The 26,939-nt window shown below is 62.2% G+C and overlaps 2 protein-coding genes across 3 annotated transcripts in view; one reads left to right on the top strand and one right to left on the bottom strand.

Annotated features, from left to right (window-relative positions):
- The window catches only part of Hmbs (porphobilinogen deaminase-like protein l(3)02640), an 11,442-nt gene extending 6,949 nt beyond the window's left edge, over window positions 1-4,493 (top strand). Inside the window, exons 5-7 of one of the 2 annotated variants that reach the window (XM_037230543.1) lie at window positions 1,700-1,785; window positions 2,115-2,305; window positions 2,623-4,493. In XM_037230543.1, the coding sequence (XP_037086438.1) occupies window positions 1,700-1,785; window positions 2,115-2,305; window positions 2,623-3,141 (796 nt within the window). In that variant the 3' untranslated portion in view covers window positions 3,142-4,493. The remainder of the gene's footprint in view (window positions 1-1,699; window positions 1,786-2,114; window positions 2,306-2,622) is intronic. The other variant, XM_037230542.1, reaches the window with a different exon arrangement.
- On the bottom strand, window positions 3,929-26,939 carry Dcr-1 (Endoribonuclease Dcr-1). The gene is made up of 27 exons (XM_037231806.1): window positions 26,696-26,939; window positions 25,961-26,138; window positions 25,518-25,643; window positions 25,070-25,245; window positions 24,430-24,668; window positions 21,829-21,955; window positions 20,986-21,505; window positions 20,333-20,466; window positions 19,230-19,461; window positions 18,600-18,754; window positions 17,683-17,839; window positions 16,207-16,419; window positions 15,790-15,969; window positions 14,054-14,267; window positions 13,384-13,556; window positions 12,959-13,137; window positions 12,379-12,632; window positions 11,545-11,751; window positions 11,103-11,230; window positions 10,782-10,850; window positions 10,014-10,607; window positions 9,225-9,467; window positions 8,416-8,752; window positions 7,039-7,256; window positions 5,671-5,836; window positions 4,981-5,056; window positions 3,929-4,734 (listed from the first exon to the last, which is right to left on the bottom strand). The coding sequence occupies exons 1-27, from the start codon at window positions 26,872-26,874 to the stop codon at window positions 4,533-4,535; spliced, it is 5,676 nt and encodes a 1,891-aa protein (XP_037087701.1). The 5' UTR covers window positions 26,875-26,939; the 3' UTR covers window positions 3,929-4,532.

The raw sequence follows: 26,939 nt of genomic DNA, 5'->3' as shown, positions 1-26,939 counted from the left end.
CGCTGATAATCGCTGTCTTGCGCCGTCGGATCTGCCGACATAACGTCACGGCAGCAGTGCAGCGCGGTCGTGCGGGCCTGGGCCTGGGGCTCGGCGTTGCCCGTCGTCTCCGGCCGCGCGCTGTGTGCATTGCTCGGCGCTGAAGCGGTGTGCCCTGTCGCCGGTTATGTGTCGGCAGGCAGGTGCGGCCCTCGGCCGGTCGGTCCGTGAGGGGGGGGGGGCTGGTATGACACTCCGCACCGCGCGCACCACACACAGCCGACGCGACCCCCAACCGCCCGGGACTATATTGAGAAGGGCCCGAACCCGGATCGGGCAGACAAGGGGATGTGGATGACGGGCAGTGGCTGCTCTACGGCTCACGTCAATTCGCATGATGTTCTGCGTTTCGAATGATGTTGCACAAAGATTCTAACGAAACGTTCTGTTGTTAATTGTCATTCCGAAACATCCCCCCCCCAATACCTGCAAAGGATTGCTGCGATCTAAATCTTTCCTTATCATTTTTTAGTATACGTTGCGTTTTCGCGCAGCTGAATTTAACAGCGGTCCCGTCATTACATAAAGTGATCGTGCACTTGATCACGTTTCTTCTGCGAGGCATGCATTCAGGATTTCTCCCACAGGGTGGTCGGCGATTTCTTCAGAAGGGTGCCGGGCGCCCCCCCCCCCCTCCCGCCTGTAGCATGTGTGCTAGATTAAAGCATGCCGGCTTGCAACCACAAGGCCGCGCCACCCGTCGCTGCAGTTGGCATAGACAGCGGCAGTGGGCCCAGGCTGTGCACCGCGCGGCTGCCGGCGGGCGGTGTATAACGACCCAAGGTCCGCGCCAGTGGCGGGCGGGATACGATGCGGGGCCTCGGGCATCGGCGTAGGGCACTCAGAACCAACGGAAAATTCAAAGACCAACGCGGAAGGCCCCTCACCGATCGAGAGTGCTTAAAGTTTGGTTAAGGACCGCGTCAACAGCGTGAGGGCCCCCGAACGGCTTAATGCACCCCAAATATTATCTATGCACGACGCTCGCAATCAGTTACGAGACCTTTTGTCAGCTTTTGGGCCATTCATCTCTGATTGCGACCCTTCTTGACCGCCGTAAGGCTCGAAGGTGGGAAAATTGTTGCGTCCGGCGTAAAAAAAAACGCCAGGGAGACGATCACCTCGTTGCCCCCCCCCCCCGCCCCTCCCCTCCTCCCATCTTTGATCCGCCTCTGTCTCGTGCTGTCTCATGTAAGGGGGGAGGGGGCTCAGAGGAAGCACCTGGCGACCAGGCAGTTGTCAGCAAAAATGTGGAGCGCCACAGGTGGAGGCGGCTGGCGCCCGGTGCGATGCCGCCCTCACGTGATGAATGACAGGCGGCTTCATGGTCAGCCGGCCGGTCCCAATGCTCCGTCGACACGTCCGCGCGTCAACACAGCGCCAGGCTACAACACGACACGCGACACGCGTCGTGGGCGAGGTCCAAAGGCAGTAAGATCTGAGTGCTATTTTACCTAATGGCGCAACGGCCTCTTTGCCTTTGGACGGCATATTTTCAATGGACACGTCAGACGAGCGGAGATAGTATCGCACCGAGCGGCAAGCCCGCGGCCACCTTGACCTCAGTTGCTGGTGTGTCAGCCCGAGGCCCCTGCTGCCGATGGCGGGCTGTTGCTCTGGTCGGTGCGGGCGCTGACGGCCTGGCCTGGCCCGCTTACAGGCGCGAGGACCCCAGGGACGCCGTGGTCATGAAGGAGGAGCACCGCACCAAGCGGCTGACCTGCCTTCCCGCCGGCAGCATCATCGGTGAGCGGCGGCCGCCGGCCGGCAGCCAGCGCAGTCGTCCTGCACGGGCCGCGACGGTGCACCTCGTGCTGGGCGGCTGTGGGGTATCGGCCGCGATGACTCGGCTGTTGCTGTCTGTAACAGATGACAGCCGAGTGTCTGCTGTCCATGACAGCAACACCAGTCTGGTAGTATCGTTGGGTGGTGGTAGCCGTGGTTTCATCGTGTGTCTGGTAAACCAGAGGTTCGGAGTTCTAGTCCCCGCGGCGACCGCCATCTCGCGAGCTTGAGAGGATGGTGTGAGCCGGCCGTTTGACGGCGTATGTGACCGGACCGGCCGCACCCAACAGGCACCTCGTCGCTGCGCCGGGCGGCCCAGCTGCAGCGGCGCTACCCGCAACTGACCATCTCCTCGGTGCGCGGCAACCTCAACACGCGGCTACGCAAGCTGGACACGGGCGACGGCGAGGCAGCGTTCGACGCCATCGTGCTGGCCGTCGCCGGCATCACGCGCATGGGCTGGGCGGACCGCATCAGCCACGTGAGTAGCGCCGCTGCGCGCTCGACGCCACCGTTCAGAGCTTCAGCGGATGACTGAGCGCACGTTAGGGCGACCTTTTACGTCGGCTATCACTGCAGACATTGTACGGTTTACGCCGACCTTTTAGTTGTGCCGTGTTTGGCATCGGTGTCCGTTCGCCGTTGAGCCCGGCTGGTCTGGTCCTGGCCCCGGCGCGTGTCCGTCCTTATCGTTCGCCGTTGAGCCCGGCTGGTCTGGTCCTGGCCCCGGCGCGTGTCCGTCCTTATGTGCCACCTGTCGACGCGGCGTCACAGCGGCGTCCGTTGGTGTGCCGCCAGGTACTCTCCCACGAGGACTGCATGTACGCGGTGGGCCAGGGCGCGCTGGGCCTGGAGTGCCGGGACGGCGACGCGGCCGTGCTGCGGCTGGTGGCGGAGCTGGCCGACCGGCCGACGCGGCTGAGCTGCGTGGCGGAGCGCGCCTTCCTGCGCCAGCTGGAGGGCGGCTGCTCGGTGCCGGTGGCCGTGCGCTCGCAGCTGCACGACGAGACGCTGCACCTGACCGGCGGCGTCTGGAGCCTGGACGGAAGCCAGGAGATCCGGCGCACGCTGGCCGTGCAGCTGCCGGCCGGCGGTGACGGCGACGGCGACGACGGCGACGCCAGGCCCGGCTGCAGTAACGGCGGCGGGGACGGTCAGCCGCCACACTTCGTGGCCGTCTGGGCGCCGAGCAGTGAGCACGCTCGGCTGGCTGCCGCCGAGAAGCTGGGGGTCGATGTGGCCAACCTGCTGCTGCAGCTCGGCGCCAAACCCATCCTGGAGGCGGCCAAGGCAGCCAACGACGCGACCACAGGCTGATGAGGCGCCGGCAGCCCCTGAGCTGGGCCATGGTTGGCCCTGTTTGCGGGGCTGAGGCCGTGCCTTCGCGGCCTCCCGGCTTAGGTGCTCGCATCCTCATGACAAGCCTATGCAGTGTTGTGTCGGGCGGAAGATTAGTGCAATCGCTGCGCCGCGCCTGGCAGTAGCCGCCATATTGTTTGTTACAAATTTGGTTCTGTTGGCTGTTTTGCTATCCTTTACAAGCTTTACATGAACGTTTTCGGTGCGAGCCTTCGCCGTGTGCCTCTTTGTCCGGTTACATGGCTTGACATCGCGGCTGGGTCCTGTTTCTCTCCGTCCATCAGTCGGGTCAGGCGCTGCCTCGGTGCGCCTCTCCTCAGCGACTTTATAGCGACGCACGCGGCCCCGCACCGGGCCGCTGCGCTGGGAGAGGGCGAGGGAGGCGGGGCTGTTCCCTGGCACGTGACGCGCCGCCACGGCCGGACTGGTCGTGTACCGGCGCCGCGAGTAGGAGTTGCGGGAGTGCGCTAGAACGGGACGTGGTGGCGGCAACATGTCCGAGCGCGGTCGGTCGGGCCAGAGCGACGACGGGTTCGAGTGCGGTCGGTCGGTCGGTCTGGCCGCAGCGACGACGGGTTCGAGCGCGGTCGTTCGGTCGGTCTGACCGCAGCGGCGACAGGTTACAGCGCGCGACGCGGTGACGGGTGGGAGCGCGGTCGATCGGTCGGGCCGTGTCAGAGCTTACGCCGCATTTTAAGTGCGGCATAGATCCTGGATCTATATCTGACAGCGAACAAATGCCGTGTAGTCTGTCTGAATCATATATTTATGCATACGAATCGGGTTAAGTTGGTGGATATATATGTTGGCATATCGTGTTAAACGTTTCGCAACGAAGATAGTTTTCCGCGACCGGGTGAGACCACGTCAGCAGACAACGCAGTGCCATTACCACTCAGATGAAGCTAAAAGCATAGGATAGCTGAGGACGAGCGGGCAGAAATAAGGAGCGGGTGCGGGCACCCCATGCAGACGTCACTACAAAAGCGGGGGGGGGGGGGGGCGGACGCGTCACCACTGTGCGGCCGTCCGTCCACCGGCGGCGGCGACGGACAGCCGGCAGTCTAGACGCGTCCGCCAGTACTGCTGCTCCACAGCCGGTCCTGGCTTGCGCGTCTGCCTCCACTTCCTCCAGAATGGGGCAAACAATAATTGGACCGAGCACTTTCGGGAACGGTGCGGATCACCGTCACAAATTAAACGCCACCAATCACTGGTGGATTCGTAACTACCTCGCGTCGTTCAGTTCAAACCGCGGATGACCACACGCGAAAGGACGTACGCCGAGGCGGGCGTCTCCCGCAGGCCAGTCGACTCTTCGACAGCGACCTCCGGACCGCCAGTCGCCGCTAGGCGGCGTCGCCGGAGCCGTACATGAAGAGCTGGTCGCGCGTCACGCGGTTGGCTTTCATGCGCTTGAGCGCGCGCAGGGCGCGTTTGGCCGCCGTGCACTTGGCGATGCGGTAGTTGCGGCCGAGCCCCTTGTACGAGCCCTTGCCGAACACCTCGACCGTGACGCGCACCTTGCCTTTGATGCAGCGCTCGGGCCTCCTGCCGGAGGAGGCGGCGGTCAGAGTCGGGCCCGGCCGGCACCGGCGGCGGGTCTGGAGCCGCACCAGCGCCGCTGCCCAGGGGTACAATGCTCTTCCAGCCCACAGGAACACACGTACGCGCGCTGAACGGGTGACGGTTATGACGCGGCCGCACGCAAGGCCACTGAGATATAACCGGTCCACGAGATGGCCGGCCGGCCGGTCCACGAGAGCGCGGCGGCGGGGCGGGCGCAGGCTCACGTACTTGAACTTGGCCGTGTCCGGCTCCAGCTCGAGCAGCTCGCGGATCGGCGACTTGGGTACACGCTCGCTGAACGCCTCTGCAACGGAGTTGGGGCGGAGTGACGGCGGGCACGTCGCCCACCTCCGACTGCACAGCACCCGACCTCGGTCAGACACGCATCGATCCTCGTCAGACTAGCTGATCATCACACTCAGCAGCGCATCAAACCGATCGGATGGACATGGTCTTGACGCTTTAACACCTCAATTAGCGAGCGGACACGTGCGAGCCCACGCGGTCGTCCCGTAAAGCAGGGGCGAAATACAGTGCACGCCATGCAGACCCCACTACAACATTGCTCACGAAACATAACAGGCGGAGCAGAAATTAATTAGGCGTGACCACCGTGGAAAGTAGCTCCCACTAGCAATGCCGTGTTGTTCGTTACACAATCACCTGACAGTTGCAACCAGGAAAACCGACCCTCGGTCTGATGGCGTTTCGTAACGGCCAGCCGCCGCCAAGGCTGGTTACGACACCCGCCAGACAGCCCTAAAGCCAGCTCAGACCGGGGACCGGGGAAGCAGCTTCGGGACCGCGCAGCCTCCGACGGCGTGCGGCCGACAACCGGCGGCCAACAGCGGCGCCAGTCCACTGTGTGCCGGAGGGGTCGCCTGTCGCCGCGCGACCGTCCGGCGTCGGGGGTCGTACCGATCTCGGTCTGCATCATGCCGTAGTAGACGCGCCACACGGTGTCCAGCGACATGCCCGAGTCCAGGTAGATGGCGCCGGCCACCGACTCGAACACGTCGCCCAGCGCCTTGGGCACCTCGATGTCCTCGGCCTCGTCGCACTCGTCCTCCTGGATGTACAGGTACTGAGGGCGGTGCAGATGGGGCTGGTCAGATACTGAGGCCGGCGCAGATGGGGCTGGTCAGATACTGAGGCCGGCGCAGATGGGGCTGGTCAGATACTGAGGCCGGCGCAGATGGGGCTGGTCAGACACTGAGGCCGGCGCAGATGGGGCTGGTCAGATGCTGAGGTCGGCGCAGGTGAGGCTGGTCAGATACTGAGGGCGGCGCAGGTGGGGCTGGTCAGATACTGAGGTAGGCGCAGGTGGGGCTGGTCAGATGCTGGGGGCGGCGCAGTGGGCCTGGTCAGATCCTGAGGGAGGCGCAGGTTCGACTGGTCAGATGCTGGGGGCGGGGAGGCCGACAGGCAGGTCGGGTCGGACATAAGCGGAGGGACGGGCGAGGCAGATCAGGTCAGGTCAGCTTCTAAGGGCGGGACAATCGAGGCTGAACGGGTAGGGGTGGTAAGGTACTGGGGTTTGTGAGTCGAACTGGGGGTGGAGGTCCTTAACTGGAGGCGGGGGTCCCGCACTGGGGGTGGGGGTTTCGAACTGGAGGTGGGGGGGGGGTCTTTAACTGGGGGTGGGGTCAGATACTGAGGAGAGGTCATCATTGGGGCTTTACGACGCTCTCAGCTTCTGAGGCGTCGCCGGCCTATCACCCTGGAAGGAAGGGCGGGCACCGCGGGAACCGGACTCCGCACCTCTGGTTTCCCAGACGCGCAGTGATTAACGCAGACGTGTCAACCACTACACTTCCGCCACCTAGCACTGGGGAGAGGGCACAGGTGCCAAGGCGGAACGGGGTGGATGAAGTACTGAGGGTTGGGGGATATGTGACCGCTGGAGTGGGCACGCCCTAAAGCTCAAATAATCATCACCCTCAAGTACCGAGGGCGGGGAATGCTAGACAGTGGGGACAGGACGGGACGTGGGGCGGGCCAGGTACGGGGGGCGGGGACGAGGCAGCGCAGGCGCCACACCACCACGCAGCAGACAAGACACCCCAGACAGTACGACTGCCGTGCTTCACATCGGCGCGAGGCACGTATTTCGGAAAACACGCGGGGCACGTGCCGGGCTGCACGTGGAAACGAAACCGGAGCTGGTGTCTACAGCTGATGCTGCAGGCCACAGTCCTGGCGGGCCGGAGTATCCCGCGTGGACCGGCGCCGACCAGCACGCATGAGCGCCGGCAGCGCCCTCCCCTCCCCTCCGGAGACTCTCACCTCCTCAGTGATGCGGTCCCGGCCCACGTACGCCGACAGGAACTTGGTGATGACCTGGTTGAGGCCGGGCGAGTAGTGCAGAAAATACTTGTGAAAGTTGAAGCGGACGGCGAGCGTGGCGAAGATGGCGTTGTTGACCAGCGCCGAGCGGAGGTCGGTCAGCGCCCCCGGGCTGTGGTTCCGCGGGTCCTCGTACAGGTGCCGTGTGATCAGGTAGTCTGCCGGCACGGGGGTCATGAGATGGGGGTCAGCGGTCCGACCGGGTCCTCGTACAGGTGCCGCGTGATCAGGTAGACTGCCGGCGCGGGATCATGAGATGGGGGTCAGCGGTCCGACCGGGTCCTCGTACAGGTGCCGTGTGATCAGGTAGTCTGCCGGCGCGGGATCATGAGATGGGGGTCAGCGGTCCGACCGGGTCCTCGTACAGGTGCCGTGTGATCAGGTAGTCTGCCGGCGCGGGATCATGAGATGGGGGTCGGCGGTCCGACCGGGTCCTCGTCAGGTGCCGCGTGATCAGGTAGTCTGCCGGCGCGGGATCATGAGATGGGGGTCAGCGGTCCGACCGGGTCCTCGTACAGGTGCCGTGTGATCAGGTAGTCTGCCGGCGCGGGATCATGAGATGGGGGTCAGCGGTCCGACCGGGTCCTCGTACAGGTGCCGTGTGATCAGGTAGTCTGCCGGCGCGGGATCATGAGATGGGGGGTCAGCGGTCCGACCGGGTCCTCGTACAGGTGCCGTGTGATCAGGTAGTCTGCCGGCGCGGGATCATGAGATGGGGGTCAGCGGTCCGACCGGGTCCTCGTACAGGTGCCGTGTGATCAGGTAGTCTGCCGGCGCGGGATCATGAGATGGGGGTCAGCGGTCCGACCGGGTCCTCGTACAGGTGCCGTGTGATCAGGTAGTCTGCCGGCGCGGGACCATGAGATGGGGGTCAGCGGTCCGACCGGGTCCTCGTACAGGTGCCGCGTGATCAGGTAGTCTGCCGGCGCGGGATCATGAGATGGGGGTCAGGGGGTCCGACGCTCACCCAGAACAGCCAGGGACAGGCGCGGGACGCTAATAACGACCACGGCTGTGGGCCGTGGGCCCCCGCGGTCTCTCGCGCGTTGGCGATCAAGGGACGGGGAGCTAGCCGTTTGGCGACACATGGAAAATCAAGGGCACGGTTTGTCGACACATAGAAAATCGCCCTGGACCGCACTGGCGACCTGCGGACCCACTCCGAGGCGTAAGGCAAAGCGTTCGAGCCGCCACATCGTCCGCCACATCACCCGCCACATTAAACGCCACATCGCCCGCCACATCACTCGTCACATCACCCGCCATATCATCCACCAGATCATCCGTCACATCATCCGCCACAGCGGCAGCGCGTACCGAGCACGGCGTCACCGAGAAACTCCAGCCGCTGGTAGCAGTCGGTCAGCGTGTTGCGGTGGTACGAGGCGTGCGTGAACGCCTGCAGCAGGTAGAACTTGTCGCGGAACTCGTACTGGATGCTGGCTTCGAAGCGTTCGAGTCCGCTGAGCAGCGGCGCCGCCAGCCGCAGCGGCTGGGGCACGTCGCTGCTGACCGGGCTGGGCGGCGGCGCCAGCTGGCCGTAGGCGATGCGCCGGCTGATGGGCGCCGGCGGCCCGGCCGGTCGACGTCGCTGGCGCTCCAGCACCGGGTTACGCGGCAAGTCCTCGTCGACGCCGTCCAGCCGCGGCAGCACCTGGTGGCCGGGCGCGGTCTCACGTGCGGGCCCGGAGGCATGCGGGCCGCCACGGCCGCCAGACGAACGCGCCAGTCAAACGGCAGCTCCGGCAATAAAATGCCGGCTACTAAGCAAACGTTGAGTTAAGCCTATTGTTCGGCGATTTATGCATGATTTTGGCATGTGAGGTTATATTTACAAAACCTTTCTTGTTGATGAGCTTGTTAAAACCGCGATACTTCGGCCTGAACATGGGTCAAGGGTGTCATCTGGAGAAGTACGAAAAAGGTTCGGTTACTCGAAAATTCTTCGGATTTGGCAGCCCACATCGTGGAAACACTTGACAACCCTTGGAAACACGAAAACACACCTGGTAGATGTAAATCTGACTCTTCAGCCTCTCCTATCCCACCAAGGCGGGGTCCACACCCTCCCCGGCTGACACCTGCCCTCCTCCCCCCCCCCCCCCCGCTGTTCAGCCCGGGCTCACCTTAATGCCGAGCCACGTCATGAAGACGAGCGCACCCTTGGGGCCGCACGATACCAGGTAGGCGCCGATCAGCGACTCGACGCAGTCGGCGATGCTCTTGTCGGGGATGCTCTGCTGCGTCAGCAGGTTGTACGGCAGGAAGGAGGGCATGGCGCCGGCGTCCAGCGGCGCGTCCTCGGCCAGCTGCTTCATGCGCTGGCACTTGTCGCGCACCAGACGTCGCACCTCCGCCTCCCCGGACACCTGTCCAGGGCGGCCCGGTCACGTGGTCAGCAGCGGCCGGCGTCAAGGCGTCACGAACCTTCGACAGCGGGCGTCATGGCGTTGCGAACGCGAACCTCCCCCCCAACACAGCGACTACGGACACCGCGGACAGCGACAGCGGCACCGCCCGGGCAGCGGCGCCTCAGGACAGCGGCACCGCTGGAGCTGTCGGCACAGTTACCGTCCGGCGACACCTGAGCGCCGGACACGCTGGGCAAGCAGTACCAAGAGGCAGGCCGCCGTGTGTCGGCCGTCGGCACGGCTCAGCCGGCGGCAGACTCGGCGCGCGGCGGGCACACGGTTCGGTGGACCAGCGGTGCCGGCCGTCGGCACGGCTCAGCCGGCGGCAGACTCGGCGCGCGGCGGACACACGGCTCGCTGGAGCACCGGTGCCGGCCGTCGGCACGGCTCAGCCGGCGGCAGACTCGGCGCGCGGCGGACACACGGCTCGCTGGAGCACCGGTGCCGGCCGTCGGCCCGCTTCAGGAGGCCGGGGGCGGGGGGAGGGGAGGCTCCACCTCTTACCTGCGCCAGGTCGGTCATGTCAGCCAGGTTCAGGTGGCTAGCCGGCACGCCCGATACGACGATCTCCTCCTCGAGGCCCTCGGGCACCGTGTAGCCGGGCGGCAGCCAGTTGTCGTGCGGCTCAAACTTGGCTGCCACCATCAGCTGGCCCAGGCCCTTGGCGCGCCCCAGCCGGTACAGGTTCAGGTTGCTGACCTGCTTCGAGCGCAGATAGCTGAGCTTGCCCTCGTGAATGCTGGGGTACGTGAGGTACAAGTGCGCCGTGATGGCAAACTTGAGGAACGAGTCGCCGACCGTCTCCAGCCGCTCCAGGTTGATGCCGTCGTTGGCGTTGGACATGGTGAGCGCCTGCAGCACGAGCGCCGGGCTCGGCCCCGCGTGCGTGTCCAGGTCCGGCTGGAGGTCGAAGCCCGTCGGGCCACCGCCGGCGGCCGGCGTCGCCAGGATTACTTGGCCCGGCGCGCAGCTGCCCGCGCCTTCTGGTGCACTTTCACCACTACGGATCTCATAGTCTGGACGCGTAGTAGTGCCAGAAGACGTGGGCCGCGGATCGGCGGGCGGTGGGGCCGGCCGTCGCGGCACCGGCCGCGCCTCAGCCTCAGTTCCAGCCGGCGGCGGCGGCGACGGCGGCGGCGGCGGCGGCGGCGGCGGCGGCGAGGTGACGGCGGCGACCGACTGCTGCTGACGACGGCCGAGCAACAGCTGCTCGAGCGTACCATCGGCCGGCAGAAGGCAACGACGGCCGATTCGACGCCGTGCCTCCTCTACCTTCCGCTCCATGCGCTCGCGCACCGCCTCCACCGTGACGAAGTTTTCGTCGAAGTCGAACACGTCCTCCTCTTCGGGTTCGGGGGGCGGGGCGGCCGGCCGCGGCTCCGGCTCCGCCTCGTCCTCGTCCTGGTCCTGGTCGGAGCTGGTGTCGCTCAGCTCGGACTCGTCCGAGCCGGGGCTGGCCGGCCGGCCGGCGTTCGAATCGCCCCAACCGTCCCAGCCGCCGCCGCCGCCGCCGCCGCCGCTCAGGTACGTGGGCGAGCCGTAGCGGACGCCGCCGGCGCCGGGCGCCGCGCCCCAGTCGACGGCAGCCAGCTCGGCGTCGGCGGCCGGCTCCGCCAGCAGCGTGACGGCCGCTGGCAGCGCCAGATCTGGCCCCAGCACCGCCAGGTCCAGCTCGTCGGCCGACGGCGGAGCGCACCCCAGCAAGTCGTTACTCCAAGTGCCTGCCGGGAGGGTCGTCTCATTCAAGGCACCATCTAAATCGTCCCCAATATTCCATTCATCATCATAATGCCATCATAACACCAGCCGATAGTGGTCGCAGTCGCACTGCTCCAACAGGCGGTCTGCATGCTTGGCAGAACTGTGAACACCACGGCAGGACTTTACGATGGGACTTCCAGACCATCTTTTGCTGATCCATAGCTCAATTTCAGACCATTCCGCGCGGTTCAGACCAGCCTACCTTGCGAGGCGTCAAGTCCCACCTGTTTGCCAGTTAAATTTAGCGGGACATACGACGCTGACCACACCTCACCAATATCGAACTGCGGCCCGCGGAGCCGTTTGGCCTCGACGGCCGTCTTCTTGTCTGCGAGCTCCTTGCTCGCGATCTTCGGCGGCGAGCCGGCGTCGCGGTCGGGGGCCGCGGCCGGCGCCTCGCCGGCGAGCTCTGAGGTCTTGTCCCGACGCTGCAGCACTTCAGCCAGACTCCAGCCGAAGTCGAGCTGCGGCCAGCTGGCGCCTACGCCGCGCGCGCCCGCGGGGTGTCACACACCACAGAGTCCCGGCGCGACGGCCGGCCACGGCGGCCCGCCCGGCACGCGCTGCGGTCGGCCATACCGGCCACTGCACAACACGCTACGCCGTCTGGTGCAGCACTGGTATGAATATAGGTACCCAGAGCGTCTGAATATAGACACGAAAATCTCGTTAACAGCGTTGCTCGCTCATGCCACTCATCTTTGTAACAAACTGGCTATAATTGGGCATGAGTTACTGATACATCCGCGAGCATCCCTACTGAAACGTTAGAGAACTTCATAGGTTGTCACACGTCTGATCAAGCTGCAGAACTGGGCATACCGCGGTCGACATATCCCACCAGGTGAACGAGACAGCTCTTACAAGTCCCAGATCCGCACATACGCCAGGTGTAACACATAGCGTCCACCACGCACCCGTCTCTACCTGAAACACCTCTATCCTCCCAGTGCCATATCCCACAAACGGACCAACTCTAGCTTGCGGCGACCGAGCTGCGCTCAGCGCCGCTAGCAGCGCCCAGCCCAGCCCGGCCCGGTTGGGCTGGGCTGGGCTGGGCTGGGCTGGGCTGGGCTGGGCCGGGCCCGGTCGGCGGCGTCGATCATACCTGGCGGCAGGTGAGACGTGCCCAGGTGCACCTCGAGCGCCACGCGCCGCCGCAGACCGTCGGCCACCAGCAGGCCGTTGAGTCGATACAGCACCGAGGGCAGCGTGACCACCTTGCGCCACAGGGACGCCGGCAGTGGGTGCACCGTGCACAGCTCGGGCACCAGGATCTGCTTCTGCTGCAGGGACTCGCGCTTGGCCCGCTTGGTCTCCGAGCTGGCCGCCGGCAGCGCCACGCCCTTGCGGTTGACGAACCTGCCGGCAGGCGGCGCCGTCGGCGGCAGGCCGGGCGTCAGGCGGCGGGAGTCCCCACCAAGCCAGCCACGGAGCCGTGTCAGGCCATCAACGCGGCTTTGAAGGCCGAACCTACCACACAACATCAGTGCATACCATTTACCTGACGCATAAATGCGACCAAACTTATAAATACATAGCTCATATGTAAAATATCCCATAAGACGCTTCAATAGCCCTTGTACTACCCTACATCAAATACGCACATCGGAGAATGACGGCAATGACGGCAGACGGTCTATTGTCCCCAGAAGGTGCTGTCGACTGCCTGCGGACAGAGAGCCCACCTCGGCGTCAGCAGGTTTAGGCGGGCCGACGTGTGGTCCACGTCCAGCAGTGGCTGCTTCTGGTTCTGGATGCGGATGCCGTACTTGCTGTGGTAGTACTCGGTGAAGGTCTGGAACTGGTCGTCCGGGAACTCGGAGCCCGGGTTCAGCTGATGACATATCTCAGCCACGTAGAAGAACTGCCGGCAAACAAATGGTGCAACACAATGACATGTCCCAAACAATCAGAACTGCCGGAAGACAGTAACCTCCAGCTGCCGTTTATCTCAGCGACCCGACGATCGATAACCCGATGACCTCGGCTCGTCGCCGACCCTGGGCACAAAATATGGCAAGAGCACGCCGACTTATCAGCAACGAGCCCCTCCCGCGGAGAGCAGAGAGTGTGACGCGCGCCGACCGGGGGCGAGGGCGCCGACACACACCTGCGGCTGGTCCTGGTTGCGGTACCAGGGCATGATGACGGCGTCGTGGAACGTTTGGCGACTGAACTGGAAGTCTCGCCGCTGCTCGTCGCTCAGCGGCAGCAGCTGGTCGTCGTAATGAGGCGTCACCTGGTCCAGGAAGGTCCAGTCCAGCGCCAGGCCGTCCGCACCGTCTGGGGACGCGTCGGCAGACCGGTGACGGCTCGGTAAGCACTTCACACGACTTATACGGGGGTCACGCGAAGGCCCTCCGAAGACAAAGGTCCGGCAGCCAGCCTGGTGGGGGACAGCAGCAGCGCGGTGAGGCCAGGCAGCCAGCCTGGCGTGGATAGCAGTCGTGGGAGAAGGCCCGGCAGTCGAAGAGGTGTAGACGCAAGCAATGTGGTAAGGCCTGGCAGCCAGCCTGGCGTGGACACCAGCAGTGCGGTAAGGTCAGCCAGCCGGGGAGGTGTGGACGGCAGCCAGGGCGACATCCAAAAGATATAGCAGCCGTGCGACGTAGCACCATACCACAGCCTTAAACGCACGTATGACGCCTGGCACACGGACACACAGCTTCCATTGGAATGCTGCTAAACGTCAGCACGCTGCAAAGCAGGTTGAGCCGTATAGCTGCTTCACCCCAGCACAGGATCCTCTGTGATTCCAATCGCATCCCCAGCCGGCTCACCGGAGTTGATGGGCACCACGAAGAAGGCGCTGCAGCTCTCAGCTGGCACGAAGCGCATGGGGAACTTCTCCAGGCGCAGCACGCCCGAGAAGACGAACCGGTGGAAGGCGGCCAGCTGGCGCAGCTGGTCAGCGTCGGGCCGCAGTTCGGCCGTCACCAGGCGCACGTTCACCACCACCTCACCCGAGCGCGTGAAGATCGGGAACGCGCACACCTGGCGGCGGCCAACTCCGGTCAGCGGCCGACTCTGCCACGGACCAGTACACAGTCCCAGCAGCACGGCCACGGACCAGTACACAGTCCAAGCAGCACCGCCACGGACCAGTACACAGTTCCAGCAGCACGGCCACGGACCAGTACACAGTCCCAGCAGCACTGCCACGGACCAGTACACAGTCCCAGCAGCACTGCCGCGGACCAGTACACAGTCCCAGCAGCACGGCCACGGACCAGTACACAGTCCAAGCAGCACCGCCACGGACCAGTACACAGTTCCAGCAGCACGGCCACGGACCAGTACACAGTCCCAGCAGCACTGCCACGGACCAGTACACAGTCCCAGCAGCACTGCCACGGACCTGTACACAGTCCCAGCAGCACTGCCACGGACCAGTACACAGTCCCAGCAGCACTGCCACGGACCAGTACACAGTCCCAGCAGCACGGCCACGGACCAGTACACAGTCCAAGCAGCACGGCCACGGACCAGTACACAGTCCAAGCAGCACGGCCACGGACCAGTACACAGTCCCAGCAGCACTGCCACGGACCAGTACACAGTCCCAGCAGCACGGCCACGGACCAGTACACAGTCCAAGCAGCACGGCCACGGACCAGTACACAGTTCCAGCAGCACTGCCACGGACCAGCACACAGTCCAAGCAGCACTGCCACGGACCGGTATACAGTCCCAGCAGCACTGTGACGGACCAGTACGCAGTCCAAGCGGCACTGCGACGGACCAGTACACAGTCCAAGCAGTACTGCCGCGGACCAGTACACAGTTCAAGCAAAACTACAACGGACCAGTACACAGTCCCAGCACTGACGACGGCTTATATCAGCCAGGTGATTTCGTTAAAGTAATAGATGTGACTATTAAAAAAGGTGAACGATCAATCGTACCGGCCAATACAATAAAGGGCAGCGCTCGTAGCTTTATGCACACGTGATTTAGGGAAGCGCGCCGCGGTCAGCGTACGGTCGCGGCAGACAGGCTCTTGCACATGACACCAGGAATACGGCGGTGAGCAGTGACGGCACTGCAGGTAGGCGCAGCGCGGGCGGGCGGCTCTGTCATCGGCCTGAGGCGTACAGCAACAGCCCCGAGATCAGTCGCAGGGACAGGGGCAGAGCAGAAGTGGGGCGGGGCAGGGCAGGGCGGGGTAAGGGGGAAGAGGAAGAGCAGGGAGAGCAGGGCAGGGCAAGGCAGGGCAGGGCAGGGCAGGGCAGGGCAGGGCAGGGCAGGGCAGGGCCGGGCGCAGGGCAGGGGTGGGGTGGGGCAGGGCAGGGCAGAGCAGGGGTAGGGGCAGGGGCGGGGCAGGGTGGGGCAGAGCAGGGCAGGGGCAAGGCAGCGCAGGGCAATGCAGGACAGGGCCGGGCACAGGGCAGGGGCAGGGTGGGATGGGGCAGGGCAGGACAGAGCAGGGCAGGGCAGGGGCAGGGGCAGGGGCAGGGGCAGGGGCAGGGGCAGGGGCAGGGCAAGGCAAGACAAGGTAGGGCAGGACGCCACCCACCTGAGGCAGTTCGCTGGCGGTCAGCAGACCGAGCCGGCGCGGGTGGTTCTCCGGATGGAAGAGGCGACGACCGCGCGTGTTCTGATCCTCCGGGATGGGGCAGGTCAGGCGCATGTCGAACTGGTACAGGAAGCAGCGCTGGCCGGCCTGCAGCGGCTCCCCCGACAGCGGAGGCGCTGACTGCAGCCGCACAGGTCCACAGTCAGACATAAGAACACACACCATTACGGTCAGACCTAGTCCGACAATGGACAGAGCGCAGATAGCATACGACAGCCTACCACGGCACGAATGTCGGTACGTGTCAGTTATGTTTTCTCCAACAACAGCCAGGTAACGCTCCACAGATGATCTGCAGCCCCCCTCTCCCCCCAGAGCGTCCCGCGAGGCGAGTCCCGCCCACACCCGCCCGCCCACCTGTTTCTTGTAGTACTGTCGCCGTTTGGTGGTGCCCGGCCGCGGCGCGCCGTCGGGCACCCACTCGCGCTGCTCGTCGGGCCCCTCGTCGAGCAGCGCCTCCTTGCCGATGGGCAGCAGGTGGTCGTCCAGCTCGCCGGCCTCGTGCACCACGCGGCACATGCGCAGCGCCGCCGACTGGCGCGCCAGTAACTTGCTCGGGAACCAGTCGCCCTGGCAACGGCGCGCGCGAGTTCAGCTCCCACGGCACGGCTGTCCGGGGCTCTTACACGCGTCCGGGTGGCCGGCTGGATAACCTTCGCTCGGGTGGGGGTCAAGTTGACCCCTAAGACCTCAGGAAGTAAGAGCTAGAGACACGGAATTCACAGGATGTGTTTGCCCGTATGTGAACTCACTTAGGTCAAAGTTTGAGGTTCCCAGGTCATGACCTTCGGGTCAAATAAGTTCAAACAAGTTCAAACTCCAGGCTGGTCCCTAAAGTGCCCCCAGAACCTCGACAATGGTTCTAAGGAAAATTTATCATGCTCATTGAGGATCAGCGGCCTTGTTTGGCTTTTTGAAGGTCATGGCAACCAAAAATCATGTAAAACTGCTTTGAGTTTTGCGTTTGAATAACCGGCAAAGATTACACTTCGCAGTGTGTTCCTAAAGACAAAGTGTTGACCAGGGTCATTTTAGGTCAGTGTCCTATTCTGACCTTTAAAAAGTCTATGGAAGATTTGTGATGCCGTCCTCGTTATCAATAAATGTCAAATGAGCACCAGAAACTACTCCATACAGCAATGTCTAGAGTAATGGAACAGGTTGGTTTTGACCATCGTCTGACCTTCATGCTTGATCTTAGATCAATGGAATTTGTTCATTCAATCGTTGTGTTGTCTAAGAAAGCATCTCAGATGCATGGCTTCGCCTAACATTCCGTTGTGGCATCACAGTGAACGATTCCAAGACATCTACTTTGCTTAATTCATGGCTTGACTTTGACCTGCGGTAGGGCAGCGACCTTACAAGGTGCATCTAAGTTTCTGATACCAAACGATCTGCTATTCAATTGCCTACAGCTAAATAGCCGCCCCGCTCGGAAACCACTCCGAAAACCTTCGGGGGGGGGGATCAATTCGACCCCCCACCCGAGCGCGTGCTAACATCGGTGTGGGGAACGACCCGGGAACCCGTGTCACACAGGGTCAGGGTGAAGGTGACTGGCGCATGACCTGATGTCGAGGCCGGTCGGTAACACACGGTGTCAAGTGTCACACAGGGTCAGGGTGAAGGTGACCGGCGCATGACCTGATACCTGATGTCGAGGCCGGTCGGTAACACACGGTGTCAAGTGTCACACAGGGTCAGGGTGAAGGTGACCGGCGCAAGACCCGGTGTCAGGGCCGGTTGGTAACACACGGGGTCAGGGTTGTGGTGACCAGCGTGCGTCCTGATGCCAGCTTCAGTCCGGGTACCGATGTTAGCCCCGCCCACCTCAACGACATCCTTCACGGGCGAGTTGATGGGCAGGCGAAGTGTGCAGCGCCACTGCAGGGGCGATCCGGCGCTCTCCTCGTCCGCTGGCCGCTCGTCCATCGTCCAGTGCGGCGTCAGCCGGGTGAACGTGTCGCTCGGCAGACGTGAGCAGTACCTGGGACGGCCGGACCAGAGGGGGGCCGTCAGTGGCGGCGGCTCATCGACGGCAGGGCAGCGAACGGGTCAGAGGGGGCCGTCAGTGGCAGCGACCGGGCCAGAGGGGGGCCGTCAGTGGCGGCGGCTCATCGACGGCAGGGCAGCGAACGGGTCAGAGGGGGCCGTCAGTGGCAGCGACCGGACCAGAGGGGGGCCGTCAGTGGCGGCGGCTCATCGACGGCAGGGCAGCGAACGGGTCAGAGGGGGCCGTCAGTGGCAGCGACCGGGCCAGAGGGGGGACGTCAGTGGCGGCGGCTCATCGACGGCAGGGCAGCGAACGGGTCAGAGGGGGCCGTCAGTGGCAGCGACCGGGCCAGAGGGGGGACGTCAGTGGCGGCGGCTCATCGACGGCAGGGCAGCGAACGGGTCGGAGGGGGCCGTCAGTGGCAGCGACCGGGCCAGAGGGGGGACGTCAGTGGCGGCGGCTCATCGACGGCAGGGCAGCGAACGGGTCGGAGGGGGCCGTCAGTGGCAGCGACCGGGCCAGAGGGGGGACGTCAGTGGCGGCGGCCGGGTCAGAGGGGGGGGGGGGGTGCGTCATTGGCGGCGGCTGGGCCAGAGGGGGCCAGCACAGACGGCGCTGGGAGCCTGCTGGCGGACACGTACAGCATCCTCGCCAGGCCGGAGACAGGTCTCGAGACGGGTCCCGTTCCGGTCGGAGCTGCCGTGCGGACAGCTCCCGCAGCAGCCCAGCCCCGACGCTGGCTCGGGAGACCCACCTGTTGACGAGAGCGATGGCCGAGTTGCGGGTGACGATGACTGAGAAGGGGCCACCGGCTGGCCGGTACGGCTGTATGTACCGTTCGGCCAGCGAGCGCTGTTGATCCGTCTCGCTCGGCTCCTCGCTGCCCTCCTGACTGTGCGTTAACAGGAGCTGCAATGTGTGCACGTCGCAGTCAGGACCCGCCTCTGATCAGCTGCTCAGACGGGCCAAATACAAGGGCAGTCCCCTGGCCGCGCGGCGTTACTGCTTTTTTAGGCAACATCTGACCTGTTTAAGCGGCATGATGTCAGATGTTACGACAGAGCTGTAAACACGCATCGCGCTCCAGTTAAATGATCTGGTTATATTAGTTCGCGTAGACCGTCGACACACCCTCACGGAATTACCCGCGGAACAGTTTTAGAAACCTCACAGCCAGTTCTGGCCGTCGGAGCGTGCACAGGTCCCAACACTGACAGGCGTGGGGCCAGCTGAACCCGTTGCCTCATCAGCGCGTACTCAGCTGACCGGAAGCCAGCGGTGTCAAGAGCGACAGCGCGGCGACGGCCAGTCGATCCCAGCAGCGCCGGGGGCGGCGGACCACGTCCTGCCCAGCGCCGAGAATGCACCCACGCACATCGCCCACCTTCTCAATGACGTAGTAGTTGGCCAGATCGTGCAGCAGCTGATCGCGGTCGGCGTTGGTCACCATCAGCAGGTAGTGGGCCTGGGCGGCGCGCGCGCGCCCCTTCGACTGCACGTAGGCGCGGTACTCGGCCGGCGCGTCGAAGCGCACGACCAGGTTGCAGCGCGGGATGTCCACGCCCTCCTCCAGCACCGACGTGGAGACGAGCAGGTTGCACTCGTAGCTGCGGAACCTGCCGCACAGTCCCCCGGCTCAGGCTGAGACCCGGCCCAGTCGGCGCAGCGTCCGGCCAGCCGCCGCGACCCCAGGGCGGCGGCCGGCGGCGCCTCAGCACGCTGCAGACGGCAGCTGGCGAAACGACCCTCTGCCTGCCCCCCCCCCCCCCCCCACTGCCAGTCTCTGGTGCTCCGTCAGTCCCTGGTGAGTTCTCTCCCAGTCCGTGCCCCCTGCCAGCCTCTGGTGGCCTGTGCCAGTTCCTGGCGTCCTCCGCCAGTCCACGATGCTCCCTGCCAGCCCGTAGCAAGCTTTCCGCCAGTCCCCTACTGGAAGCGGCGGCGGTGTAGTGGTAAGAGCGCTCGTCTCTGGACTTCTCAGTGCTGGATTCGGGTCTCGGCCAAACTACTGTCGCCCCCCCCCCCCGCCCCCCCCCCCTCCATGGTACCTAATGAAGGCACCTCGTCTTGCAATGGCCCTGACAGCCGGTGGGAGGCAAAGCCCTACTTATCATCATAATTCCTTTCCGTGCTGGCCGCTGGCGAGTTTCGATCCCAATCCCCGCCCAGCCCATGCCCGTCCATGCCCAGGCCATGCCCGTCCCTGGCCAGCCTATGCCCGTCCCTGGCCAGCCCATGCCCGTCCCTGGCCAGCCTATGCGCGTCCCTGGCCAGCCCATGCCCGTCCATGGCCAGCCCAGGCCTGTCCCTGCCCAGCCCATGCCCATTCCTGGCCAGCCCATGCCTGTCCCTGCCCAGTCCATGCCCGTCCCTGGCCAGCCCATGCTTGTCCCTGCCCAGCCCATGTTTGTCCCTGCCCAGCCCATGCCCGTTCCTGGCCAGCCCATGCCCGTCCCTGGCCAGTTCCCGCCTGAGCGCGGTGACTCCCACCTGCGCAGCACGTCCTCCTGCTTGCGCCGTTCGGCCTCGCCCACCTCAGCCGGCGCCGTGTATGAGCCGCGGCTACCACCGACGATATACTGCGGGTACAGGAAGGCCAGCTCCGGCATGGCCTCGCGCATCTCCTGCGGCAGGGCGGCCGACGTCAGGGGTCAGCGCCAGGTGTGGCAGCGCCGGCGTGACAGTCGTGCTGCCCCCCCCCCCCCCCCCCTCCGCACCGGTGCACAGCTGATATCCACGGGATGACAACAGAGGACGAGGGGTGGGACGAGTTACACGACATAGTCTGTGACGAGAGGATCTATCCAAGAGGTACCACAGGCAAGCAATTGACAACTATCCTCCAGGCGGCGGCTGTCTGCCAAGGATGTCTCCATAAACGACGGTGACCGAATGTGAGGCTCCTAATCAATATGCGACTGCTGTCGGAAACACGCCACATACACAGCGTGATGGAAACTGCAACGTTCGCCGACAAGTTGGGGCACCATCAGCGACAGCAGGGTCTGCCTGGTCGCCGGGGGGCAGCAGCGGAGTCCACCGTTACACCTGGCGCCGCATTAAGAGGTAGCTGGCCAACGGCCGGCAGTGGTCTGCGCCGCACCACCAGACCACAGAGCAACGCGGTCCCGTCGCCCGCTCACCATGATCAGCCGGTAGAGCACCTTGGCTGTGATGCGCTGCTGCACAAACACCAGGCCGCACACGGACAGCGGGTCGTCCGGGTTGTAGGAGAAGCGTGACGCCGGTGGCTGGCGAGCTGACGCACTGCCGTCCGACCGGCCCGGCTGGCCCGGCTGGCTCGGCTGGCTCGGCTGACTCGACAGGCTCGGCTGGCTCGGCTGGCCCGGCTGGCCCGGCTGGCTCGGCTGGCTCGGTGTCACCTGCGACGGAGCTGCGTCCGAGGCCGACCCCATCGGTGGGGCCTCCCCGCCAGCCAGAGCCCCCGGCGGGGCCATCTCCTGAGCCTCCTGACCGCAGTCGGCGGCAGCCTCTCCTCGCCCGTTCAGCTCCTGTTCGGGCGGTGGCGGTGGCGGTGGCGGCGGCGGCGGCGGCGGCGCGAACTCCCGCAGGATCTCGATCAACCGCAGGACCTTGGGGCTGGAGTAGCGGCTGATCTGCTCGCGCAGGTCCAGCTCCTCAAACACATGGTCGCAGAGTGTCCTGCGCGAAACACCACGTGTAGAGCAACGGAACGGCACAGGGTTCGCAGTCAGTCACAACGTCTGGCGCGGAGGAAGCATGTTCACGGACAAGATGCATCCAAACGTGTCCAGTCCGCTCCATCTAGAATGAGACAAATTCCGCGCCACTCTCGTTGCTGACAATAAACTTATCAATGCGCCAACACCATATGTACAGAAAATAACCCCAGAAAAAAAAACAGGCCACCGGAGCCGGTCCATGCCGTCTATCGTGTATGTAGCTCACCACGGACACATTGGCAGACACATTTCACGCCCAAAATCTGGACTGATCAGAGATACCTGATGCGCACGAGGTCGGAGAACACCATGCCGAGCAGTAGGAAGTGCCGGTCATACGCCGTCTTCCGCTTCATCTTTTCCACCTCCACCATGAAGTAGATGGCGGCCCGGTCGGCACACCACGCTCCTGCAGGACACCACGCACCATAGTACACACTGTGGTAGGAATGGCTGAGCGGCGCGTTACGCCATAGTCGGCCGCCGCCGAAGGTGGCAGTGATAAAGATCACTTCTTTCTTCAGTAAACCAATCTCCAGGTTCAAACATTAAAACTCAAGGCGACGCGACCCCGCGTCGCCACGAGACGATGGGTCGTAGGGCGGACACTCTAACCAACTGCGCCATCGGGACGGACGGACGGCATTCGTTAGCAGGAATCAAGCTAGCACACAGATGCGCTATCAGACACCGCCCATCTAATCGCTTTGAAACCTTCCCCAATCGGTTCAGCGTGCTAAAACGAGAATGGGATGGCAATATGGTGAGCCGACCTAGGGTAAAACACGTTAAAACGATAATGCGAAATACCGCGTGCAAAAGCCGCCTACTCAGATTTCAGAAAGCTTTGCTCCGATCGATGTCGAGCCTTAACCATTTGATACGCCACATCTGACAGCCAAATGTAGTGACCATAGGTCAGGTCAAAGGTCGCCCATTTTAAATACTTTTTTTGTTTTGCTAACAGTTTAATCCTCGGAACTCATTGCTTCACTCGGCGCAAACATTTGACTATTCGATGCACAATTTTTTTTAAGGGAGCGCGACGCGCGTTGTCACGCCTCTTTTATAGAGCGCCAGCGACTGCATTGGCCATAACAATGCTCTGCGTCAAAAATGATTACCTCCCCCAATTGCGTATATGTTGACACAAGGTCAAGTCGAAAGGTGCCAGTTTGACACACTCCCAAATTCCTTCCTTACAAACAACTCAGTTTGCATAACCTTCTGCTCTGATCGAGGCGGAGCTTTCGCCATTTGATGCATCATGGTTGAATTCCTTGTATGGTAACCCTATTGCAGGTCAAAATTTGAGTTTTGGCCCGACCTCAAAATGACTTAACCTGCGAGTCACAACTACGCTACACCGCCAAGGTGTATTAATGCTGCGGAAGTCAGCTGTTTATAACTCGCTTTCTGCGCTGACTTCATTTCGTTTCGCAGTGGATTTGGATTGTTTCCTGACTTGCCGTCAATTTGATGATCACAGATCGAGTCATTCGTTGCCTCAACAAGGTGCACTTCTGTCCCACCATGCATCACGTTCTGATCCCTGTCACCCGTTGGTTTGTGTCATTCCAGTTGATACACTGGTTGTGACATTCCACGGCTGGCGATGCACCCTCAGATCGATTCCAATCAAGAACGTAAACCGACTTTCGGTGTGAACATGCCATGGATTATTTCTAGCATGGCAATCTGCCACCGACTGGCCGACATTCTGCCATCTACAATGGGTATGCTACGGGTCAAACTACATCCCGCAAATACTTAATTTCTACGTAGAAGCTTCACGGCAGATTGTTCGTGATGAATGAGACATGAAGACACCCTACCTTGCTTTTACAGACCTTCCATGTTCAATCATCCGCACTATGTTCAGCAACTGCATAGCAAAAAGCGTGTATTTGCTAATCACGGTCTTAAAATTGACAAAAACAGGTATGATTTTAGATACGTGTGTGACTCAGATATGTGCTGTTTTCTTTTGACCACTGTCGGGCTTTGAAAGACCCGTCCCGTGTTAAAAAACAACTTTCACTCTTACTAGCTATTTTCAGTTATTTTTTACGCTGCTAGATAAGAAACTGTTTTGGCTTTTGATGGGTGCACCATTTCTGCTTCTTGCTAATTTACAACAGACGCTCTCCTGAACAACGTGAAGATCAAGTGAAATTCAGGGAGCTTTGATGCAGGTGATTGTCATCCACAATCAGCCAGTATTGGGGATTCGGTTGTTACGCGTGCCATCGCCCGGCCATTTCATGGCGAGTTGAGATCCGTAGACCGTGTGAGGGAGTGGTCTTCATTGGAGTGGCACGCGTACTGCGCCACAGTTTTACTTGATGGACAGATCTCATATACATTTCATGGTACTCATTTTACGCACGCTCTACATACACCACGGGAAGAGGAAACTATCGGGGCCGTATACCTTTACTGCGTGTACGCGGCCTTGGTCGGTGGCCAGTCACTTGTTTGCTAGATCTTCGGCTGTCGTTCAACAAGCAATATGACAGTGCATTACAATAAAATCGCAATACCTAGGTATTTACTCTGAAAACTCGTGTCAAAGTATCGTGTAAAACCTCCCAGCCACACTGAAAATGAGTGAGTAAGGATAATCCACCGCCGTATCCAGCAAAAATGCACCCAAGCGTTTGGGAAAACTACCCAAGCGTTTGGGAGAACTACCCAAACGCGCAACCTAAATGGTACTGACTTCAAATCAGTCACAACTCACTAGCTCCAAAGGCTGTGTTCGCTGAGATCTGGAGCATCGACCAAGGAAGTGGCCCTAACACACTGCCGCATGAGGCAGGCATTGCCGCATCTCAGCGCACACACTGTTGTGTGGTAGTCCGTCAGGAGAGCGCCACTGACCGAGCGTGTTCAGTATATATAAGAAGTCCTTCATGATCTGCTTGGGCTCCACGATGGGATCCGGAACGCCGCGGAGAAACTCCGCATAGTCTTCTCCGTAGATCTCGTGCGGGCAGTAGCGGTGCGTGGTGAGGAAGTGCATGCAGCGGTTGGCCACTGCCAGCAGCTGCTGGTGCAGCTTCGTTGGCTTGTTGAAGTCGTCGCACTCCACCACCATCTCCTGCGGCCGCGTGGCGTATCTGGCCGGCGCACGGGCGCGGCAATGTCAGCTTAGATGACACGACAGGTCTCAGACGACATATCCAGACACAACACCCACCGCACCAGGCACCGGGGCAAGCCGCGTATTCGGGAGAGACGTTAGACAGCGGGCCAGCAAGATGTCCGACGGCGCAAAACAACTCACACCAGCCGAACAAAGTACCCTGGTCAAGTACCTCCCGTACTAATGCGACATTGAAAATGACTGAGTTTGGGTCGCATCGGCCGCCCAGCCCATTTCGCCCCCTCCTCCTCCCCAACCCAACCCACCCATCTGAACAACCCCCAGTACACCGGATCGAACCCCGAACAGCTGGCCACGGCCGCACAGCGCCAGCCGGCGGCAGGGCGCGGCCCCACGGCCGGCGTCATCACCCACTGGGTGACGGAGGCCGTGTCATCGGCGGTGCGCAGCACGCAGCCCATCGTCTCCTCCAGCGCCTCGACGGCCGTCTGCAGCTTAGCCGGAGAGATCTTGCTGCTGACGATAGAGGCTGACATGCCGAGCACTTTGGGCCGCCGCTCGGCCGGCGTGTGGTGCACCAGGCGCATGATCTGTCGGCAGCGGCCGCACGGCGTCGGCCAGGGACACAAGACCGGGACAAACGCCACGCGAGGAGAGGGAGAGGAGGCAGTACTGTCCCAGAGATACACAGGTCCACCTGTGGACATCACGCCCAGCGGTGGCGTCTATCGGGGAGCGAGTCCGGTGCTTCAGCGTCTGCTGCTCACCCCTCAGGGCGGCACGAGCCACCGATGCAGCCGTCGACAGCCAAAACGGACAGGCGGCAGGATTTGACAGCCGCACGCGCCGCCGGCTGACCCACCTGTCGCATTGGGCTAGATTTGACGGCGTGGTGGCACTCGTCCAGGATCAACAGGTTCACTCTGGACGGGTCCACGAAGCCGTGCTCCAGCATGTTGCAGAAGATCTGCGACGACATGACCAGCACCTGCGGGTGGGGCGGGGGCGATCGGACACTGTACTCAATGTCACATGCCATCTCCGCAACTGCGCTTCTAGCTTGGGGTAAAATTAAAGACAAAAAACAGGTTTTTTGCTTATGCTAGGGGCCAGAAGTTTTCACTGCAAAGCAGTATAAATTCTCCGTAGCGCGTTTCTAACGAAACACGAGGTAAACCTCGGAACGCGTCGCAACGAGAAGCACGCTGACTTCAGATCTTTGCCCCCGAACTCGAATCGGCGTGTTCATGCATACAGTCCCGCCCGAAGTAACTGATGAGTGACACCGCTTCCACCTGACCTCACCTGATTTTGCTCCAAGTGCGTATCCCAGTCGCGCTTGTTCCATGCATCCAGCGTGCTACTGCCCACAAACTGGCCCACGACGAGGTCTGTGTGCTGCTCAATGGCGGCCGCCTGCTGCGCCACCAGTGGCACCGTGTTCACCAGGAAAAACGTCCGCTGGCCGCCCTCTGCCCATGGCCTGTCAGGAACACACAGAGCTGTGGTGGAGGTACACATGGTCACCAGGAAAAACTCTGCCGGCCGCCCTCTGCCCACCGCCTGCCAGGAACACACAGAGGTGCGGTGGAGGTACACCAGGGACAAAAGGTGGAGGTGTTCACCAGGAACAATGTTTGCTGGCCACCCTTTGCCCACAGCCTACCAGGAACACACAGAGGTGTATTGGATGTACAATGTGTTCAAGAGGAACAATGTTCACTGGCCACCCTCAGCCCACAGCCTGCTTAGGACCACAAAAAAAGTGTTTTGGACATGGTGTTCACCAGGAAAAATCATGCTGGCCTCCCTCTGCTGATGGCCTGTGTGGGAACATGTGTTGTGTGTTGGACACTGTATTCATTAGGAAAAAATGTCTGCAGTGGATGGATGTCTTTGAAAAAATTATTTGGTGGATGCATAAGCAGTGTTTTATATCACCTAGGCAAACTGTGGATAAGAGCTGAGAAGGCTGGAAAAGATTGGTGCAGTAGATCAGAAACATGATATAGCATACTGGTCAACTGGGACCCAGCTTACTTTCTGATGGCTGGAGCCATTTCCTTGATGAGCATGATGGCAATAAATGTCTTCCCACTGCCTGTTTTGAGGCAGATGATGCTATTCTCATGCTTGGCACTCTCCAGCAGCTGCACTTGGTATTCTCGAGGTGTGAACACGTCCGGCCGGATCATGTCAACTATGTTCCGGTGTGCCATGGCTGCACAAGCAACACTCAGCCCTCAACAGGGCACTCACTGGTGGTCCAAGCCCCAAGGACAGT

This window comes from Pollicipes pollicipes, unplaced genomic scaffold (assembly GCF_011947565.3).
Source record: "Pollicipes pollicipes isolate AB1234 unplaced genomic scaffold, Ppol_2.1 Scaffold_6686;HRSCAF=7923_pilon_pilon_pilon, whole genome shotgun sequence".
NCBI classification, from domain to species: domain Eukaryota; kingdom Metazoa; phylum Arthropoda; class Thecostraca; order Pollicipedomorpha; family Pollicipedidae; genus Pollicipes; species Pollicipes pollicipes.
This window is presented reverse-complemented; position numbering and strand designations above follow the sequence as displayed.

Excerpts from the sequence above, each read along its gene's own strand:
- Dcr-1 (XM_037231806.1), bottom strand. The coding sequence starts at position 26,874 with ATGGCACACCGGAACATAGTTGACATGATCCGGCCGGACGTGTTCACA. Across the intron at positions 12,633-12,958 it reads CTAAACCTGCTGACGCCGAG|GTTCGTCAACCGCAAGGGCG; the intron begins GTGGGCTCTCTG and ends GCCTGCCGGCAG. Across the intron at positions 11,752-12,378 it reads CACGTCTCACCTGCCGCCAG|GCGCCAGCTGGCCGCAGCTC; the intron begins GTATGATCGACG and ends CGCGCGGCGTAG.